A 17,385-nucleotide genomic window follows, 5' to 3' on the forward strand; every position below is an offset into this window, starting at 1 on the left:
TCAAAAGAAAAACACAAATAAAAAAATAAAAATGAATTAACATAGAATTCGAAGAATAATGCAACCCAAAACATCAAACAAAATTGAACCAAATCCACAACCCAAAGCAACACCACAAAAAAAAAATTGAAAAATTTTCAATCTAGGTTCAAAATCTGATACAAAACACAACTAAATTCAAAATCTAATTCAAAACACACACGCACACATAAAGCAAGTCAAAGAATACGTTAATGCAAAACACTTACAAAAAAGGGCAATGAGGATTAGTTTTCAAGGAACAAGCATTCCCTTAGGAACCAATTCCTTCAAATAAAAGGCTGCGCCTCTAACTCCACCTGGAGCAGGACATCAACCTCTATAACCGGCATGTCCTTTTTCGTTTTCATTCAACACTGACAAGAGGAAAAAAAAATCAAAAGGGAAATAGAAACTAGAAACTAAAATGGGCAAAATACAAGATCAAGCAATATATCAAGGACCCTGAGATTAAAATACCACCGTTAGTATGTTGTCTCTAGGGTTTAGCTAGTGATGAGACTAATGTACATTAGCAGGTAAACAAGATCACACCCCTTTGGTCTCTGATGTAAGAAGTCCCATTTTTTCAGTCAGATTATCCATATTCTGGGTTTTGTCCCATCCATTCTCAGTTGGCTGCTGCTTTTCATTTTCCATGGGCACTCCTGCACAAATAGAATCCATTTCATCTGCCCCCGGGTTTTGTAAAACATCATCCCAATCCTTTAGAAATGCTTCTATGTCCGACGAAATATCATCAAAATCTATTGGCAATGACCCATTCATTACCAATGATGTGGGGTCCATAAATCCATCACCCGCTTCAGATGCCATGTTTTCAATAAATCCAACACCAATGTCATCAGCTGCCATGCTTTCTTCAGGAATATCCACTAAGCATTCGGGTGACATATCTGCTATTTGAGAAAGCTCCGGAATATTTACATTTGTCTGAGGTATGGGAATTGATGGGGACTCTTCACCAACATGGGCATTTACATCTAAGAATGGAGATCTCATAACTGTTCCAGAGTTTGCAGTCCGCAGAGAAGATTGTGTTTCAGAAATTGCAGAAGGCAAGCCATGCACTGAAGTTAGTGGGACCTCCTGAAGTGTCACTCCTGACACGCGGCTTGAAGAACTCCCACTGTCTATTGCACTGGATGAGGATGAACCATCACTGATCAAGAAGTTATCAGAATTGTTATTAAAAGATTCCAACCGAGATGACGTATCTGTATTCATGATCTGCCTGAGCATTGCCTTTGCTGCTCCATTCATGGGAGGCTGATACTTAACAATCTGTCCATCAGGAGCATTAGAACGCTCTCTCTCAGCAATACCTTCCTGCTTAAGTCTCCGTTTTTTGTTGACTTCAGTTATGCGCCTATTGCTCTCATTTTTCTGTACAAATTGAGTGAAGAAATCAGGGCTATGCATTGCCTTTGCAAGGAATGACATCATCTGTTGTTGCCGCTGCTCCATGCCCTGAAGACGCTGCACCATTGTTTGTAGCTGGTTATCAGTAGACTGCTGCTGCTGCCTCAACCTGATAAGTTCCTGCATAAGCACATTCTTGTCCCTTTTTAGCCTCTCAACCTCTTCCTCGAGGCCAAACTTCCCAACTTCTACACACGCACCCATTGAATTCTGTCCATGTGATGGCTGTTGCTGTTGATGACTATGTCCATGGGTAGGTTTACGCCGATTGATGCTCTTAAGGAGATGTTTTTGACCCCTCAAAAATCCTTCATTCGCAAATTCCCAGCGGTCTGGATCAATCTTCCTAAATCCCTGTTCGAATAAAAATGGAGGGGGTCAATCAACAGGATGGAAAAGGAAAAAAGGAAGGGACTTTTTCATGATTTAGCAAAGGAATGAAGGAAACAAAAGCAATATCAGGATAAGCAAACAAAAACTGATGAAGAAAATGGATCAAACACCTATCATTTATGAGAAATGCAAACTGATCAATGTAGTTGAAGAGAATAATTATTTAAGGCTACTTATCCTGAAAATAAGCAAGGAAAAAATGCACATTCAGAAGGGTTCGTGACCTAGCTATTAGTGAACTGAAGGGACTGTCATTCAACTTGAATCTCTTCATTTAGAAACTTCTCAACATCAACATTTTTAAGGAACTAGTTCTTTCATCCCCCAATACTTCCAGAAAAGTACAACTCAATTATCCACTCCACAAACAAAATATGTGAACCAACCAACACTGCCTGCTCAAGCTATGTTTTCTGAAGAATCTGGCCTTGCAACACTTTTCCCAATTGATTCAGAGATAGTAGAAGGGGTAACTCAATGTTACAGAAGTAGATAGATGTGTGGTACATTATTAAGGATCACATTCAGAAAAGATAAAAATACAAGATCATGAAATTCAGCCCCAATCCAATCTGTCTAATCCACAGGAAACATTAACCAACAGAAGGAACCAAAAGTGTTTGACTCACTACATGGCCACCTTAGACTTGTAAGGAACCAGCAGTGTTTCATAGCTAGAGTCTGAGTCACCCCACTGGAACCACTCAACAAGTACACTCTCCACAAGCACCAAAAGAGTCTACACATTGACGTCACACTTCTCCACATCCACAGATAATGAAAATTTTCAGGCTATGTCATTAATGCAGTCCTTTCAAGATGAATAGCAAAAGAAGCCGCTCACAAGTTTTGCATCTCTGATTTTCTATACAAGCAATTTTGTATGCAGAATACAGATAATCTTTGAGTTTAAACTAAACTAAGTTTTCATAGAATACTATTTGAAAATCACTCAATAAAATAACAATGAGTACTATGGTAACAAATATCTAATTGTTCTTTCTAAACATGTGCAATGCAAAGTCATCATGGTCCAAAGACCAACCTTAATCCAACAGCCATAAAACAGGATAAAAGTATGAGACCTCTTGTCTCACATTTCTAGCCAGAAAAGCCACAAATTCCTTTCACTATAGGGAAGATGGAAAAGCATAAGAATGAATAGCATCAGAATGAATAGGTAAATCACATAGAAAGACGACAGAATTATCCCACCTCATGCTTGGTAGAAAGGAAGAAGTGGAAGAGTGATGGGAGAAGGAAAAGTTGGCAATAATAGTGCTTTCTTTTAAGGTGGAAACTGGAATTATCAGGATTGTTCACTTGCAAATCCTATCGCTCTTTCTTGAGCAACAATGGGATTGTGCAACATTTTCCACCCTCTTCTCAGATTTGGAAATCAAAAGTTCCTCCGAAGGTCAAAGTTCTTGTGTGGCTAGTGGCTATTGGGAAGCTCAACACTTGTGATCAAATTCAAAGGAGAAGTCCTTTTATTTGCTTCTCTCCCCATTGGTGCAGTTTGTGTAAAGCTAAGGAGGAGAGTGTTAACCACATTTTTCTTCATTGTTCTTACACGATTCAACTGTGGTGGAAATTGTTTCAGGAGGTTAGAGTTAGTTGGGTCATTCCAAAGGGTTGTTTCGAGCTTCTAAGCACTAATTTTGAGGCTCTAGGAATTGGGAGGAAAGCTAAAGCTTTGTGGGGTTGTCTGGTGTCGGCAGTTTTTTGGAACATTTGGTTGGAGCATAACAAAAGAATTTTTGAGGATTATGCTGGTGTGGGGGTAGCAGATCTATGGGGAAGAGTAAGATATTGGGCAGCCTTCTGGGCTTCAGTTTCAAATGATTTTAAGAATTACTCTCTTTCTCACATACTGTGGGATATGTTAGCAGTTGTAAAGTGATTTTGGTTGAGGTTGTCCTACTTGTAATCAGATCCTCTGGAGAGATTTTCTTGTTCTGTTCTTGGTGGATTTCTTATCCACTTCTGTGTATTACACTTTTCTTTTTTAATAAACTGTTATAGTTTCTTCTCAAAAAAAAAATAATAGTGCTTTCTTTTCCTTCTCCCAATCCTTCCATATTCAGTGGAGCACTTCTCCCTAACCCTATTGCCATCCTTCTCATCTATGTCCTACCAAGCATAGTGTTAGTCAAATTCCCAATTGCCCATAAACAGGTAATACTCCTCAAATCAGCATCATTATGTTCTCAGCAAGGAGCATTGTAAGGGGAAACCAAAGTAGCTCTACCATCAAATTTCAAACCATAGCAACCCATAATCCATAACACAGCTGCTGTCAAAAATACATACTCCCAGTATATTTGTTTCTTGCGTGCAAATTTGCAGCGTTAACTTTCAAGTCATATTCACCACGACCCCAAATTCATATGCTCAATGCTTGGTTACCGCATGCAAAATACTAGGCCTTTAGTCAACCAGCAGGTGACTTCCTGAATAAATCATCCATTCAATGTAATGCCTCTTCTCCTTGCCAAAGAGACTTGGAGAACGTATTATCTTTCTTATCTTAAAAAAAACAATGTAAAGAGTGTTGAGAACTAAAATTCGAAGTGTTACAGAAAAATGAAGCTTTAGGAGGAGATTTTCCATTAGCAAGGCTCACACAACATTAGCAAGCAACCACCCAACTAGCAGATATCCGTGCAAAAAGCATCTAACTAGAGCAAACTAAAGATGTTCACATCAACCATAATGGAAAGGTTACCTAAAGCTCATGAAATACAAAAGCTCACACCATATGTTTCACATAGTAAGTACTTATGTTCACCAAATAGAACAACCTTCCAAGCCCATCACAGTTAAAGCCAACTACAGAAAGCTACATATGTAAGCACTTAAATGGTGATGGAAAAGGTGGTCTTCTCTTAGTTTTCTGTGTCGCTGTGATGGATAATCAGCACTATTTTCTGACTAGTACTTAGTTTGAACCACAAAAGTTTAGAAGAACTTCAATAGAGTGAAAAGCCCATTACTGAAAGAAATTAAGACCAATAAACAATGTAGGTCGTTATCATCAATGGTGAATATCTTCAAATGGCCAACCTACATAAAGCAGGAGGCAACTAAGTTAACCCAAGTTTACTTGGTCTCAACATCATATTAAAAAGGAATATGTATATCTGTAATTTTAACCACTTTTTCTATTTGTATTCATACTTCCAGCAACATTTCTGTGAATGAACTAGTGGTATTTCTACCAACATTGATATCTTCAACCATGATAACATGACACACAGTAATGGTCGTTACAAACCCAATGACACTCTGTCAGAGCCCAAATGAATTATCCATCACATGTCAGCGCAGGTATTTGCTATCATAAGATAAAATAACCATAAGCATACAGCGTAGTAAGTTACCATGTATAATGCGTAGACAGAATTATGACCCAACCTACAAGGTTACTAGAAACTTATCTGCCAGCTCTGTCATCAGCAGCTTAAAGGTTTGACTAGCCCTCAGCCGGGTCAGTATTGCATATTCTACAAACATAATTAAATATCTACATTTACAATTAACCTTGTAATGCACTCACTTTCTTTCCCCTTTATCCCACTTCTACTCCATCTGGTTGCTGAGACAATGCAGGAAGAAGAAGAGATCAAACTTTTCGAATCGCACATTCCTTAAAGGTATTAGTTGCCCGGAAAAAATAAAAAACAAAAGCAAAAGCTTCAACTCCCAAAACAAAACAAACACAAAAGCAAAATCCCAACACTCCAAACATATTACCCTGAATTTTATAGCAACTAAATGGGGGATTCTAGTCATTCATCCAAAGACTTAAACAGAAAATATAGAGTCCTTTCAGCACAATCATATGCTAAATCGGTTTACATATCGGTAACCTCTATACCGATGCATTCTCACAACACAGACCAAAATCAATCACCAACAAAAGCATTCATTAAACACTGAGTAAATAAGAGCGGGAGAGAGAGTCATACGTAGGTGTTCAACTGCCTAACGAAGCTAGAGAAGTTATTGTGCTTGAAGTACTTGGGCAGGAGGTCCCTAGCGAACTCCGGCGGGTTCCAAACCACGAAGCTGTTGTTGGTGGGGCTCCAGGACACGATCGGGTCGGTAGCTGGGTCGTCCACCATGTCGTACGTCTTGCTCAGGAACGGCGGCGGGGCGTTGGAGTTCAGTAAGGGCGCCGGCGCCGGAGCCGAACTTGAACCCGAATCCGCCTGGTGTGCGCCGCCGGCCATTGGTATCTCGTCGCCGTTGTTGTTATTAGCACCCTCCATATCGGCGTGGAACAAATTGATTGTAGAATTGAAAAATAGAACAATAAGAAAGAAATGGGGATTGTTGACTAGGGATTTTCAGAAGCCATTAACATGGTACAGAGAACTTGGGTTTAAAACCCTAGCCTGTTTCTTCTATTCTATCACAGAAAGAGAGAGAGAGAGAGAGAGAGAGAGAGAGAGAGAGAGAGAGAGGAGTCTGTGTGTTGTGTACGGACAGTGGGTGGGAGCGGCGAAGGATAGGGTAGGGAGGTGGACAAAGGGGAGACCGGCGCACGAAACGGGGACGAACAATTTGCCTCTTCGGGAGTCTGGGGGGCGGATGATGTTCCTCCACCTTTCCAAAGTTATGAAAAATAGTCAAATTTTCAACATTCAAAAATTTTTACTTTGGGTCAGCAACATTTACACCTTCTCTTACCATTAAAACCATCTACAAAATTAAAATAAAACCATTTTAATCTAAAAAAAATTTAGATTTTAACTTAAGAATAGTATTTCTTCTATAATGATTGTGGGTTAAAGTTGATGTTGAGATTATTAAAGATGAATTTAAGCTAAATTTTTTTTGGTAACATTTTTAAAGTAAAATTTATTTAGATTATTATTATTTATTTTTATGAACATTTTAACTCAAAAATATCTAGGATTTAAAATAAACTAGGAGTAGTATAAATTCCATGGTAAATATAAACCATGTATACAAATTGTTATAGCATGTCCTAGAAATTCAAGTATTTTAATGCGCAGAGGTGTGAAATGACCAAAATGACCTAGAAAGGGAAAGTGTTGACTTTGAGCCCGTGACACATGTGACCTATCGAATTAGCATATTCTCATAGTCCTTCATAATACAAATACGTGGGTGCAAGTAGATCAAAATTCGGAGTTATGATGAAGATTCTACAAAACTACAAAGTTCAAGGGCATTTTAGTAATTTTATCCTCTAAATAATTTCCTTTTTATTATTTTAATCATGTTTGGGTGTTTGGGTCCAATGGGGTTCACCCACTCTATTCTCTATGTCCATCACTCTTCCATTAGGTACCATTTGGTACGTGGGACGAGACGGAATGCAGTGAGACGAGGTGTTCCGTCCCACGTTTGGTGCGTCAAAAACAATTGAACGTGCTGTTATATGCAACGAGTTTTGGCTGAATTTTCGTTCCACCTCTCCCGCTAAAACGAGCGGTTCCCCAAATCATAAAACAAACCCTAATCCATTATTTGCCGCTGCCTTTCTCTTCCCATAGACTTCCTCCTCATCCTTCCTCTTCATCCTCTCTCGTAGTCGCCGACTACACGCAGCAGCACGGAGCCACTACTATCGAACTGCAGATTGACCCAGGTATGATTTTGATAGCTTGTTGAATCTCAGTTTTTGACTTTAATCGATGAATCTTTTCTGATTCAATTTTTTTTGTACTTGTTTTGTTTCATTGTTTTTCATTTCGGTTGAAAGTTTTCTGGGTTTTAATTGATTGGGGTTTTCTTTTTTATCTTTTGTTGCTGATCTTATTTATTCAAGGTCAGCATAATTTCTGGGTTTAATTGAACAATAGAAAATAAATCCTTTAGCATGAATTTGAGGACATAAATATGTACAGTAGTTTCTGCTATATTTATTTGTCATCAGCTTTGATTTGTTAATTACTGGGTTTTGTTAAGATTTGTGCAACTGGGAGTGCAAGTGCATAGATCTAACATGTCAATTTGAGATTTCTGAATTAGAAGTGAAGAATGGAGCAAACAAATGTAAGACCCCACTAGGGGGTGGAAATGTGACCTCCAAGGCTCGAAATAAAAAGTATAGAAATTTTAATGAGGCCACATTTAGTTTCTGCTTAAGCGTTATGTTAGACATTTCTTCCTGATATGGAGGAGTTTGTATTAAGTTGATATTGGGATGATGTAGTTTCTTAGTTTTTGAGAACATGTGTAAATAATAGTTAAAAAGTTCAACTTTGATTTGTATGGCTGTTTTATCTTAATTAATATGGGCAAAACCTCGGACACGATCGAGGTCGATGTTGAATGCCTCTTTTTTGCCGTGTCCTCTTATTTGCATGAATGTTGAATGCTAGCGTGAATGAGTGTGTGCAAACTCACACTCTTTGACATGTCAAAAGTAAAACCCTGAAGAAAGACTAATTAAGAGTTACCGAATTGGATACAGAGTCTCACATTTGGGGCAATTCATGCCTTTGTTCGTCTCAACTCTCTTTGTTTCATATTTAACAAATACTCTTTTACATGTCAAACTTACACTCGTTCGCATGTTTTTCATTTTTTTTTGCAATTGTGTGGATACAATTTTGTATTTGGTTTGTGTATTTAAAACCTAGTCCACTTGCTGAATATTTTCTATTTCTTTTGAGCTTCCAGTATACCAATCATGTTAGATTGTTGGGGAATTCAGCCAAAAGGCTTTCTAGATATAGGCGCTTTCTACCTTGGATGACTCACGCAAGCCAGATTTCATTAAGATGTTTATGGATGGCCTCTGAGTATTTGAGGGTTTAGTATGATGAACTATATCAACGTCTAGTGCTTTCATTATTGCTTTAGCAAGACATTATTATTATTATTTATGTTAGGACGAATATTTAATTTGGGGATATTTCATGTTTAAGTTCAGGATATTCCATTTTCTTTGTTTAAGTTCTGAATGTTTACCTCATTTTTTGTTCCTACTCACTTTGTTAAGTATATTCTTGTATTCAGTATGCAACTTTCGAACACAATGCGATCATGTGGCGCCATGTTTACATAGTTGACCCATCAAGTTTTTATATAAGCATATAATAGTGTTTGACTCTAAGTTCATTATATATATCCACATACGAAGTATGTGGATATGTATGGAAGCCTACTTCCGGAAAACAAAGACTCATAATTTTTACGTTGATACTGTACATATTGTTTGAATGTTGCCTCTTCACATCATTGATCCAATAAGTTTCAACCATGTTGAAGCTAATCATGGTATTATTATAAAAGATGACGGAATGGTTGGATTGAATGAAGCCCATACCGCCTATATTAGATGCGAGGTTGAACTCATGGTCAACATTCTTAGTAATCTTCAAGCAATTATCCATGACCCTGAGGTCAGCGAGATGAAATTCATAGCATAACATATCTTCGGTCATATGCTAGTGCAAAAAATATATCATAGATAAGCAGATATGTGTTCAAATATGAACAAGTTCAAAAAAAAAAAAAAAAAAAATTTGTCCCGTCCCTTCCTACACATGAACATTGCACCAAACAACAGATGGAACAGATGTAAGTTAATTATTTAATCTTTTGATTCCGTCCTGCATGTACCAAACATAACACGGAACATCCATTCTATCATGTCCCGTTCCATGCCATTCCGTTCTGTCCCGTATATGTACCAAACGGTACTTTAGGACTCCACCTAATTTCTCTCTCTCATTTCTCATTCTTCTCCAAGACAACACACAAACACTATAGCGGCTTCACCACCATTCACCATCAAAATCGATCCACCCAACCACCATCACTACTTTCCCTGTAAGTTTCTCATTGATTTCGACCAAAGAAAGCCATGTGGTTACGACCATTGGATTTCTCTTGTCATGTAGATGGATTTTGACATATTGCATGCATGAAATGGTTGAGATTTAATGTAGATAATTGATAAGGGAAACGTTTCTAGTTTCTGATGAGTTACCTGATATCTGAGAAGAGGTTCCAACCAAATGGCAAGGAATGTTCGAGTGTGATTTTTTATCTTTGTATTCATCTCGATGCAAAGAGCTAAACCCAACTCCTTGAACAGAGTTTGGACGACGGATGGTTGATAGGTGACGAAGCGAAGAAATTTGGCAAAATTTGCAGAAATCGGTAATTGCAGCGACGACCGGTTCGAACCCAGTTCAAGTGCTTGAACCGAAATATTCCAAGGTATATTCTTTTTGAATATTCCATTAGATACTAACTAAATTTTGTCTTGCGACAGAATATTCCTTTCTCTGGTCGTACCTCAGCCACTGGTGCATGGCGGGGTGTGGAAGCGCGTTGTGCCCTTCCGCCGGCGTGTGGCGGTGCGTGGAGGTGTTTGGCAACCTCCCGCTGCCACATGGTGGTGCGTGGAGGTGCATGCATCAATGCGTAAGAGAATTAAGGTCTTTCATTTGATTTTTTGACGTGCTAAATCTGATTCCGCCTTCCATTTTTTTAGTAATTTAGTATAATTTTTCTAATTGCCGTATTTCGTGCAAATAAGTGCCTTTACTTTTGTCCATATTATTTATTAGTGTGGTTTCATATTTAGGTGAATCATATATCGAGGACCTTCGAAGCCCCCAAGGTGGCTTCGATTTGAGAACATGTTTGTGAGTGAGTTTGTCTTCCTAAACTGTCATATTATATGTTTTCTGAAGTGCTTTTATGATATGCTTTCACATCATACTTTGCCTTACTTTTACTTTAGCTTTTGTGAAGTTTTATGTGATCTTATTGGTTGTGATCAACATGCTTCGTGAACTTTTATCGGGAAACATTTTACTACAATGCATTGCTTTCTTGGGAGTTATAATGGTCTTGCGATATTATTATTGGTGATACGTTGGTTTGAGTTATTATCCATGGAATGTTTTCATGTGATTTACTTGTTTATCATGTATGCTTACACGGTGTATATAGATTCTTTATTTATTTAATCTATCAACTATGTTCCTTGTACAACTTCCCCACTTGGAGACACAATCCAAAACCAAATTCCATTTTTTATATCACATCAATAAGAGCATAACTGTAGTGCACACATCAGTAAACTGCAAAATATGCATTGTACCATTTATAACCAATAGTAATGGTATACAATTTACTATAGTTTAATAAGAACAAGCAAAAGTAAAACTACCCTACAACGTAGGATGTCCGCACTATTGCCACGCTCACTCGCTCTTCTCAACGTACACCTTGCACTTGCTATGACCTAAGGGGGTGCAAAACAAAGTGTGAGTGGATCAAGATCATTAATCAAGTAAAATCGTTTACTAACCCCCGTTTTGTAAAACATATATTTTATATTGTTGGAAAACTGCATAATAGTATTTACTACTATAATAGTAAATGAAAATCACAATCAAATCATCAATCGAAAACACTCCAAGTGATAGTTCAGAAATCATACATGTATTCAACTAATCACACTAGCATCTACTATCATAAGTATAGCATGCAGGGTATGCTAGCCTCTACTAGCTAAGTTCTCTACTGGTAATAATATTATTCCTAGCTTCTACTAGAAAAGTAACACGTGCAAATAACATGCAAATTTCTAGTTTCCTTGAGCTTGTCTCAGATCGAGCCTTTTATGCCTCTTTCTTCCTCCGTTGCTTATTCCTGTCATCATTTCTTCATCACCGACTTTAATACTAGGCCCACGGCGTCTCCTATCGGCGGTGCACTTTGGTGTTAGGTGTTATTAAAGTGTTTTTAGCATTAATTGGTAGGATTATAGGGACACTTTTTGCTCGGGTAGCTTGCTCATCTCTATTCTTCATTCATCCAATTTGTTTGTGGGTTCTTTTTTTTGGTTGTGGACTCGAGCATAAATGTTTGTATTTTCTTTTAGATTATGCTTGTTTTCGGACTCGTTTTATTTACTCCAAGAATCTACAAGTCCATATCGTTGACTCCTACCCATCCGTCACTTTAGCTCAATTCCAACCGTCCATTCTTCCTTCTCACACGCGCTTCTTTGCCCTGCGCGAAGCCGCATCCCGCCCATAGAATATGCCACGTGTACACCGGTTACTTTATCCGTCCCCGACTTTAGTAACCCTAGTCGCATCTATATATATCCACACCTCTTCTCTCTCTTTCTCTCTCCCTCCCCTCCCTGTTCTCTCTCTCTGTCTCTCTCTTCCGTCTGCAATTTTCGATTTCTTCAAAGCTCCAAAACAACCAAGAAACTACCAATTAGGGTTTCGTCTTCGGAGCTCCGATTTTGTATGCGGAATTATATGAGCGTTTTGTATAGCATTCTGTGGATTCATTGTGTTGCAATTCAATGGCGGAGCGGAGGTTCGGTATAGGCTATGCTTTGGCGCCCAAGAAGCAGCAAAGCTTCATCCAAGAGTCGCTGGTCGACCTAGCCAGATCGCGGGGCATCGATCTCGTTCGGATCGACACTGAGCGCTCGCTGGCAGATCAGGGGCCGTTCGACTGCGTGCTGCATAAGCTCTACGGAGACGATTGGAAGCGGGAGCTGGCGGAGTTCAGGGTCAAGAACCCTGACGGGGTTATAATCGACGCGCCAGAGGCAATCGAGCGCCTGCACAATCGGATTTCCATGTTGCAGGTGGTTTCGGAGCTGAGAATCGAGCACGAGAGCGACACGTTTGGGATTCCAAAGCAGATTGTAATATACGACAAGGAAACGCTGTTTGATCGCCAGGCGTGGGAGGGTCTAAAGTTTCCGGTAATCGCGAAGCCACTGGTGGCCGACGGCAGCGCCAAGTCCCACAAAATGGCGCTGGTTTTCAACCACGATGGTCTCGACAACCTCAAGCCCCCAATTGTGCTTCAAGAGTTTGTGAACCATGGCGGCGTCATCTTTAAGGTGTATGTGGTTGGAGGGTATGTCAAATGCGTGAAGCGTAAGTCGCTTCCGGATGTTTCCGAAGAAGAGAAATTGGGGAGCTTGGATGGCTTGATGTCGTTCTCACAGATATCGAATCTTGCAAACAATGAGAGAACTGATGACAAGTATTACAAAATGATGCAGCTGGACGACACTGAGATGCCGCCACAGAGTTTCATCACTGATATTGCAAGGGGCTTGCAGCAGGCAATGAAGTTGAACTTGTTTAACTTTGATGTGATTCGGGATGCGAGGTTTGGGAACCGCTATTTGATAATCGACATTAATTACTTTCCTGGGTACGCCAAAATGCCTGGATATGAGACTGTGTTAACGGACTTCTTTTGTGACATTGTGCAAAAGAAAGAGAAAGATGGGGTGGAAAGCACTGGTTTGGATAGTTACGAGGTTCTTAGCTGCGACGATGAAGTGAGGAAGATTGTAAGTTGTGATGGAGATGATGGGGGTGATCTTAACTTAGAAGAGGAGAACCGAATTCAAGTTTAAAAGGCAGTGTGGCCTCTTCGTCTGATGGTTGGCTGGCAGGTTATTTGGTGATTCATGGACGAAGTTGAGCTGCACATTAGGTTTAGATAGCAGTTGGGGTACAGTGCTGAAGTGAGTAGGTTGGCTCTTGGTTTTAGCTTTAACTTCTTGACAACAAGATTACATGAAGTTCAGTGTTGATCGTGTATATTCCATCCACCAATGCTCTGGAGAAGGTACTTCTCAAAATACTCTGCTGAAGTTTTAGCCTTTTAGGAAAGTCAAGTTGTAATCTGAGGCTTTAAAGTCTTTCCTTGCCTAGAAGCTGTTTTAGTTTGTGCCATAGGCACCATTTAGTTAATGGATTTTGGCCTTTTCGTTAATGATTTTTTCATTTTTATTCTTTTTTGCTTTTTAGTTTCTGTTGAATTTATTGAATTTATGATACTTTTTTCTCCTGTTCTTGAAGTAATTTGTTCTCCTGTTGTTTAATCTGGCTTGAATGGATTGCATCAAAAGGTATCTAATTAATGCTCTGTCAATCAAATTTTATTAGGAAAACATTTGACACAGTAACTTTCTTTATAACCCTTGGTTCGTTTTGTATGTTGGAATCCTCATATCTAAAAAAGGGAAAGAGGAGACATAATAGATGGAAATACTTTAATAAAAATCCAAGTCTAGCTTACGATTCGACCCTCACTTTTGTCATTACATTGCCTTTTCTGTTGTAGGCTAGTGATCCATGGTCTTTCCCATGCCACTTGAGAATCAGAAGTTTATTAATTATTAAACTCTTCCTTTTTAGTTTGAAATGCGAGTGTTATTGGACTATTGGATAAAAGAAATGGTTGTTGCCCTAGGTTTTACTTTATTAGTCTGGCAAGAGGCATGTTCAGTTGCTTTGGTGTAATGTGTTACTTTCTGATCAAGCTTTTGTCATATATACGCCACTTTGTATTAATTCATGTTAGGCATTTAGCGTTTTTTCGTATGTTTTGGAAGGTTATTAAAGATGGATTGCATCTAGCGTGCCTTGATGTTTTGATTTCACTAATAATAAAGTGTGATCCCAGATTCCCTTTTAAGGTTTTGTGTTGACTTTAGAGAAATGAACTCTAAATAACACGTTTATTTTGGCATTTATGTAAGGTTTAGTTGTTTTTAAGGTTTTGTGTCGCTTCAGAGAAATGAACTCTAAATAACACACATATAGTATGGCATTTATGTAAGATTTAGTTGTTTTTAAGGTTTTGTGTCGACTTCAGAGAAATGAGCTCTAAATAACACACATATATTATGGCATTTATGTAAGGTTTAGTTGTTTTTGGATATTATTTCTTCGATTAGTTAGTTCTAGGGTTAAGGAATAAATAAGAATCATCAGATGGTTGTTGAAACAAAGTGGACCCAAGATGAAATAAGTTTCTAGGTTGGATCTGTGTTTCTATTCACTAACGGTTTGTATATTGACTTTGTATACCAATAGGAGGGGTTGACCCACATGTTGTTTTGGTGAGTTGTTATTAGTAACGGTTTCTTCTGTATTATCCATATATACCATGCCGTTGGTGGAATTATACGTTTAAGTGGTTTATAGATTTGTCACTAGGATTCCCCTGGCTTGTACTCGTGTTAGTTTCTGACTTTTAACTGTGTTGTATGAGCACCATGTGCTGGCTAATAGAATATCCAGTGGTAGAAGTACTGTGTGCTCGATGTGTGTAGGATTCCAACGCGTGTTTGCTAGTTGTTCAAAGTTCAGAATCGTGAGCGTTGCCCACAGTATTGAAGTGTATGGTTCTTTTGTTAATTTGGTAGTAGGTGTCAAAACCACACCGCTTAGAAGAGACTAGGTTGCATAGGAACAATTTTCTTATGTCATTTCCTCTCTCCAGTTACCCTCTTTCAAATACAAAAAGAGACAATACTGGTACCTGGCGAGTGGAAGCCACGTATTAATGTGGTAAAATGATAATGGTTTATAAGTGAAAAATCTCGGCTCAGTGAGTCCTTTCTTCCGTGATGAACTGTTGGCACCAGTCCTACATTTTGTCTCTGTGGACTGAGGAGAAAGTGGGGCTCAGTGGGAAAAGTTGGAATGCAATTGAATTTGTGTAGTCGACAGCAAATATATTAAATGCTTTGCAAGGATATGTCAATATCCAATTGCTGAAAATATCTCTCCTAGTGGCTTACTTCCTTTGTCTGAAATCCATGCATCAGCCCGTAATGCTCCACGGTTGAGGAATTAATAATATTAGAGTTAATTCTTTACAGTGAACCTTGTAGTGGGACTGGTTTCTCTAGTACTCATTTGTCCTGGCCAATTCGATGACCCATCCTTTGCTGCTCTAAGGTGAGTATTCCTACTCTATTTTTCTCCTATCACCGAGGAGTTATCTGTATCCTGTTTCCAAGAAGATTGGTGAACTAAAACTCTAGATGTCGGTTAAACCGAGGAGTTATCTGTCTCTTAGTTTTCTGTATCCTGTTTCCAAGAAGATTGGTGAACTAAAACTCTAGATGTCGGTTAATTTGAGACAATTGATGCAGAATAGATACTTCTCAAAGTGTGCCTGGATTTTGATTGATACACATTTGACATGATACTTTCTGGATTCTTCTGGGTGCATATCCAAATACTTCACAAACATATGCAGGGTTGGCGGAAGGTTTTGACTTTGCTTTTTTCTTTATTTTCCTTCTTTGTTCAGTTAGTTATTAGTTTCTTTTTCAAGTCACTCTTCTTTTAATGTGATTAAGTGTTGATCTGTGAAGGATAGAATAACCTTTGTCTATCACGTCCGTAAGTTGTATATATCTACCTACTGAGAGTTTTCATGAAATGCATAATCACTAATACACATTTTTGCTACTCCTTTGAATGTTCATGCATTGCATAATTTTATGGGCTTATTGGAAAGATTATGGTTCATGTAATAGTGTTTATAGGAATTAATTTTCTAAGAAAACTGTGGATGTGTAGAGAGTCCTTGATGCCATCTGTAGATTGAGCTTCATGTACTGGCCCTTTGTTGGTGTAAAACTGATGCGCGAGCCAAGTTCAAACTTCAATAAATTAGCGTCTTCTTGTTATTTGGTTGTTTCTTGCCTAAATATAGACGAGGAAAGCCAGAAATGAAATCTTATGGTTGTTTCTTGTTATGTTCTGGGTAGATGGTGGAGCGTTATTTGAGATTCTTCAAAGGATTTGATATAGGACGGGATTTACACTAAGAAGTTGGTTATAACGGGTTATTAGAGTTTTCGTATGTCTAGTATATAGAAACATATGTAGAGATTGAGGAGTTTCTTGTTTTAACTTTAAAGACTATGCATTGTTATGACAGTTGCGTCGTGTGAATTTGGAAGTAGTTTATTTTTGACCTGTATGGAGTGATAAGAGTTTCGGTATTTTGTTAAAAATACATGCTCATGGAGTTTGGTGATTGATCTAGATCTAGTCATTTGGGGACATCTAGGTTCAGTGTGTCTCTGTTCCGGTGTTTCTATTCCAATATGAATCATGATTCTGCATCCGAATAATTGAATTTAAGGTTACAGCAGGATGGCCGAACGGGTACTGGACCTGCGGGTCAAGACGAGTCCATCCGATTCGGGACGGTCCACAAAATTAACGTGGCGGGGCTAGTCTAGAACTAAGTGGAAACGAACCCTGGCCCCGGCCCGGACCTGACCTCTGTGTGAACAGCCACTTTTATTTCATTTTCTACTTCAGCTGCCTTTGCGTTTGCGTTTGCCTTTGCCGTTGCCTCTGCGTGGGTGGGGTACGCCCTTGCTGATAATTCTCACAAACACAAGCCTCCAAGAAGCAAAGGCTCTGAAGAAGCTGCTTCTGCATTCTTTGGGCGTTTTGCTGCTCAAAATCCTACTCCAAAACACATCAAATTCCATGGATTTTGGTCTTTTTGCTTCTTTGAATTCCGAGAAATGAGAGCGGGGCTGAGTACGATCAGTCAAACCTTAACCGCAGAGGCGATGAGTGTCTTGAACCACTCGATCGCTGAAGTGGGTCGACAGAACCATAGCCAAACGACGCTGCTATGTGTGGCGGCAACCCTTTTGTCCTCTCCCACCGGCTTCCTTCGCCAAGCATGCATCAAATCTCACCCCAATTCCGCCCA

The 17,385-nt window shown here is 38.9% G+C and overlaps 1 protein-coding gene and 1 pseudogene across 2 annotated transcripts; one reads left to right on the forward strand and one right to left on the reverse strand.

The window, feature by feature from the left end:
- Positions 1-209: 209 nt before the first annotated feature.
- LOC137732519 (heat stress transcription factor A-1d) lies at positions 210-6,525 on the reverse strand. The gene is made up of 2 exons (XM_068471840.2): positions 5,826-6,525; positions 210-1,815 (listed from the first exon to the last, which is right to left on the reverse strand). Exons 1-2 carry the CDS (start codon positions 6,126-6,128, stop codon positions 568-570), a joined length of 1,551 nt encoding a protein of 516 aa, XP_068327941.2. The 5' UTR covers positions 6,129-6,525; the 3' UTR covers positions 210-567.
- Positions 6,526-11,957: 5,432 nt separating this feature from the next.
- On the forward strand, positions 11,958-13,620 carry LOC137731322 (inositol-tetrakisphosphate 1-kinase 1 pseudogene; annotated as a pseudogene). The gene has a single exon (XR_015958045.1). The product of XR_015958045.1 is annotated as an inositol-tetrakisphosphate 1-kinase 1 pseudogene (transcript).
- The last annotated feature ends 3,765 nt before the right edge of the window (positions 13,621-17,385 follow it).

Source organism: Pyrus communis, chromosome 16 (assembly GCF_041283825.1).
Source record: "Pyrus communis isolate YQ-2024b chromosome 16, ASM4128382v1, whole genome shotgun sequence".
Lineage (NCBI taxonomy): Eukaryota > Viridiplantae > Streptophyta > Magnoliopsida > Rosales > Rosaceae > Pyrus > Pyrus communis.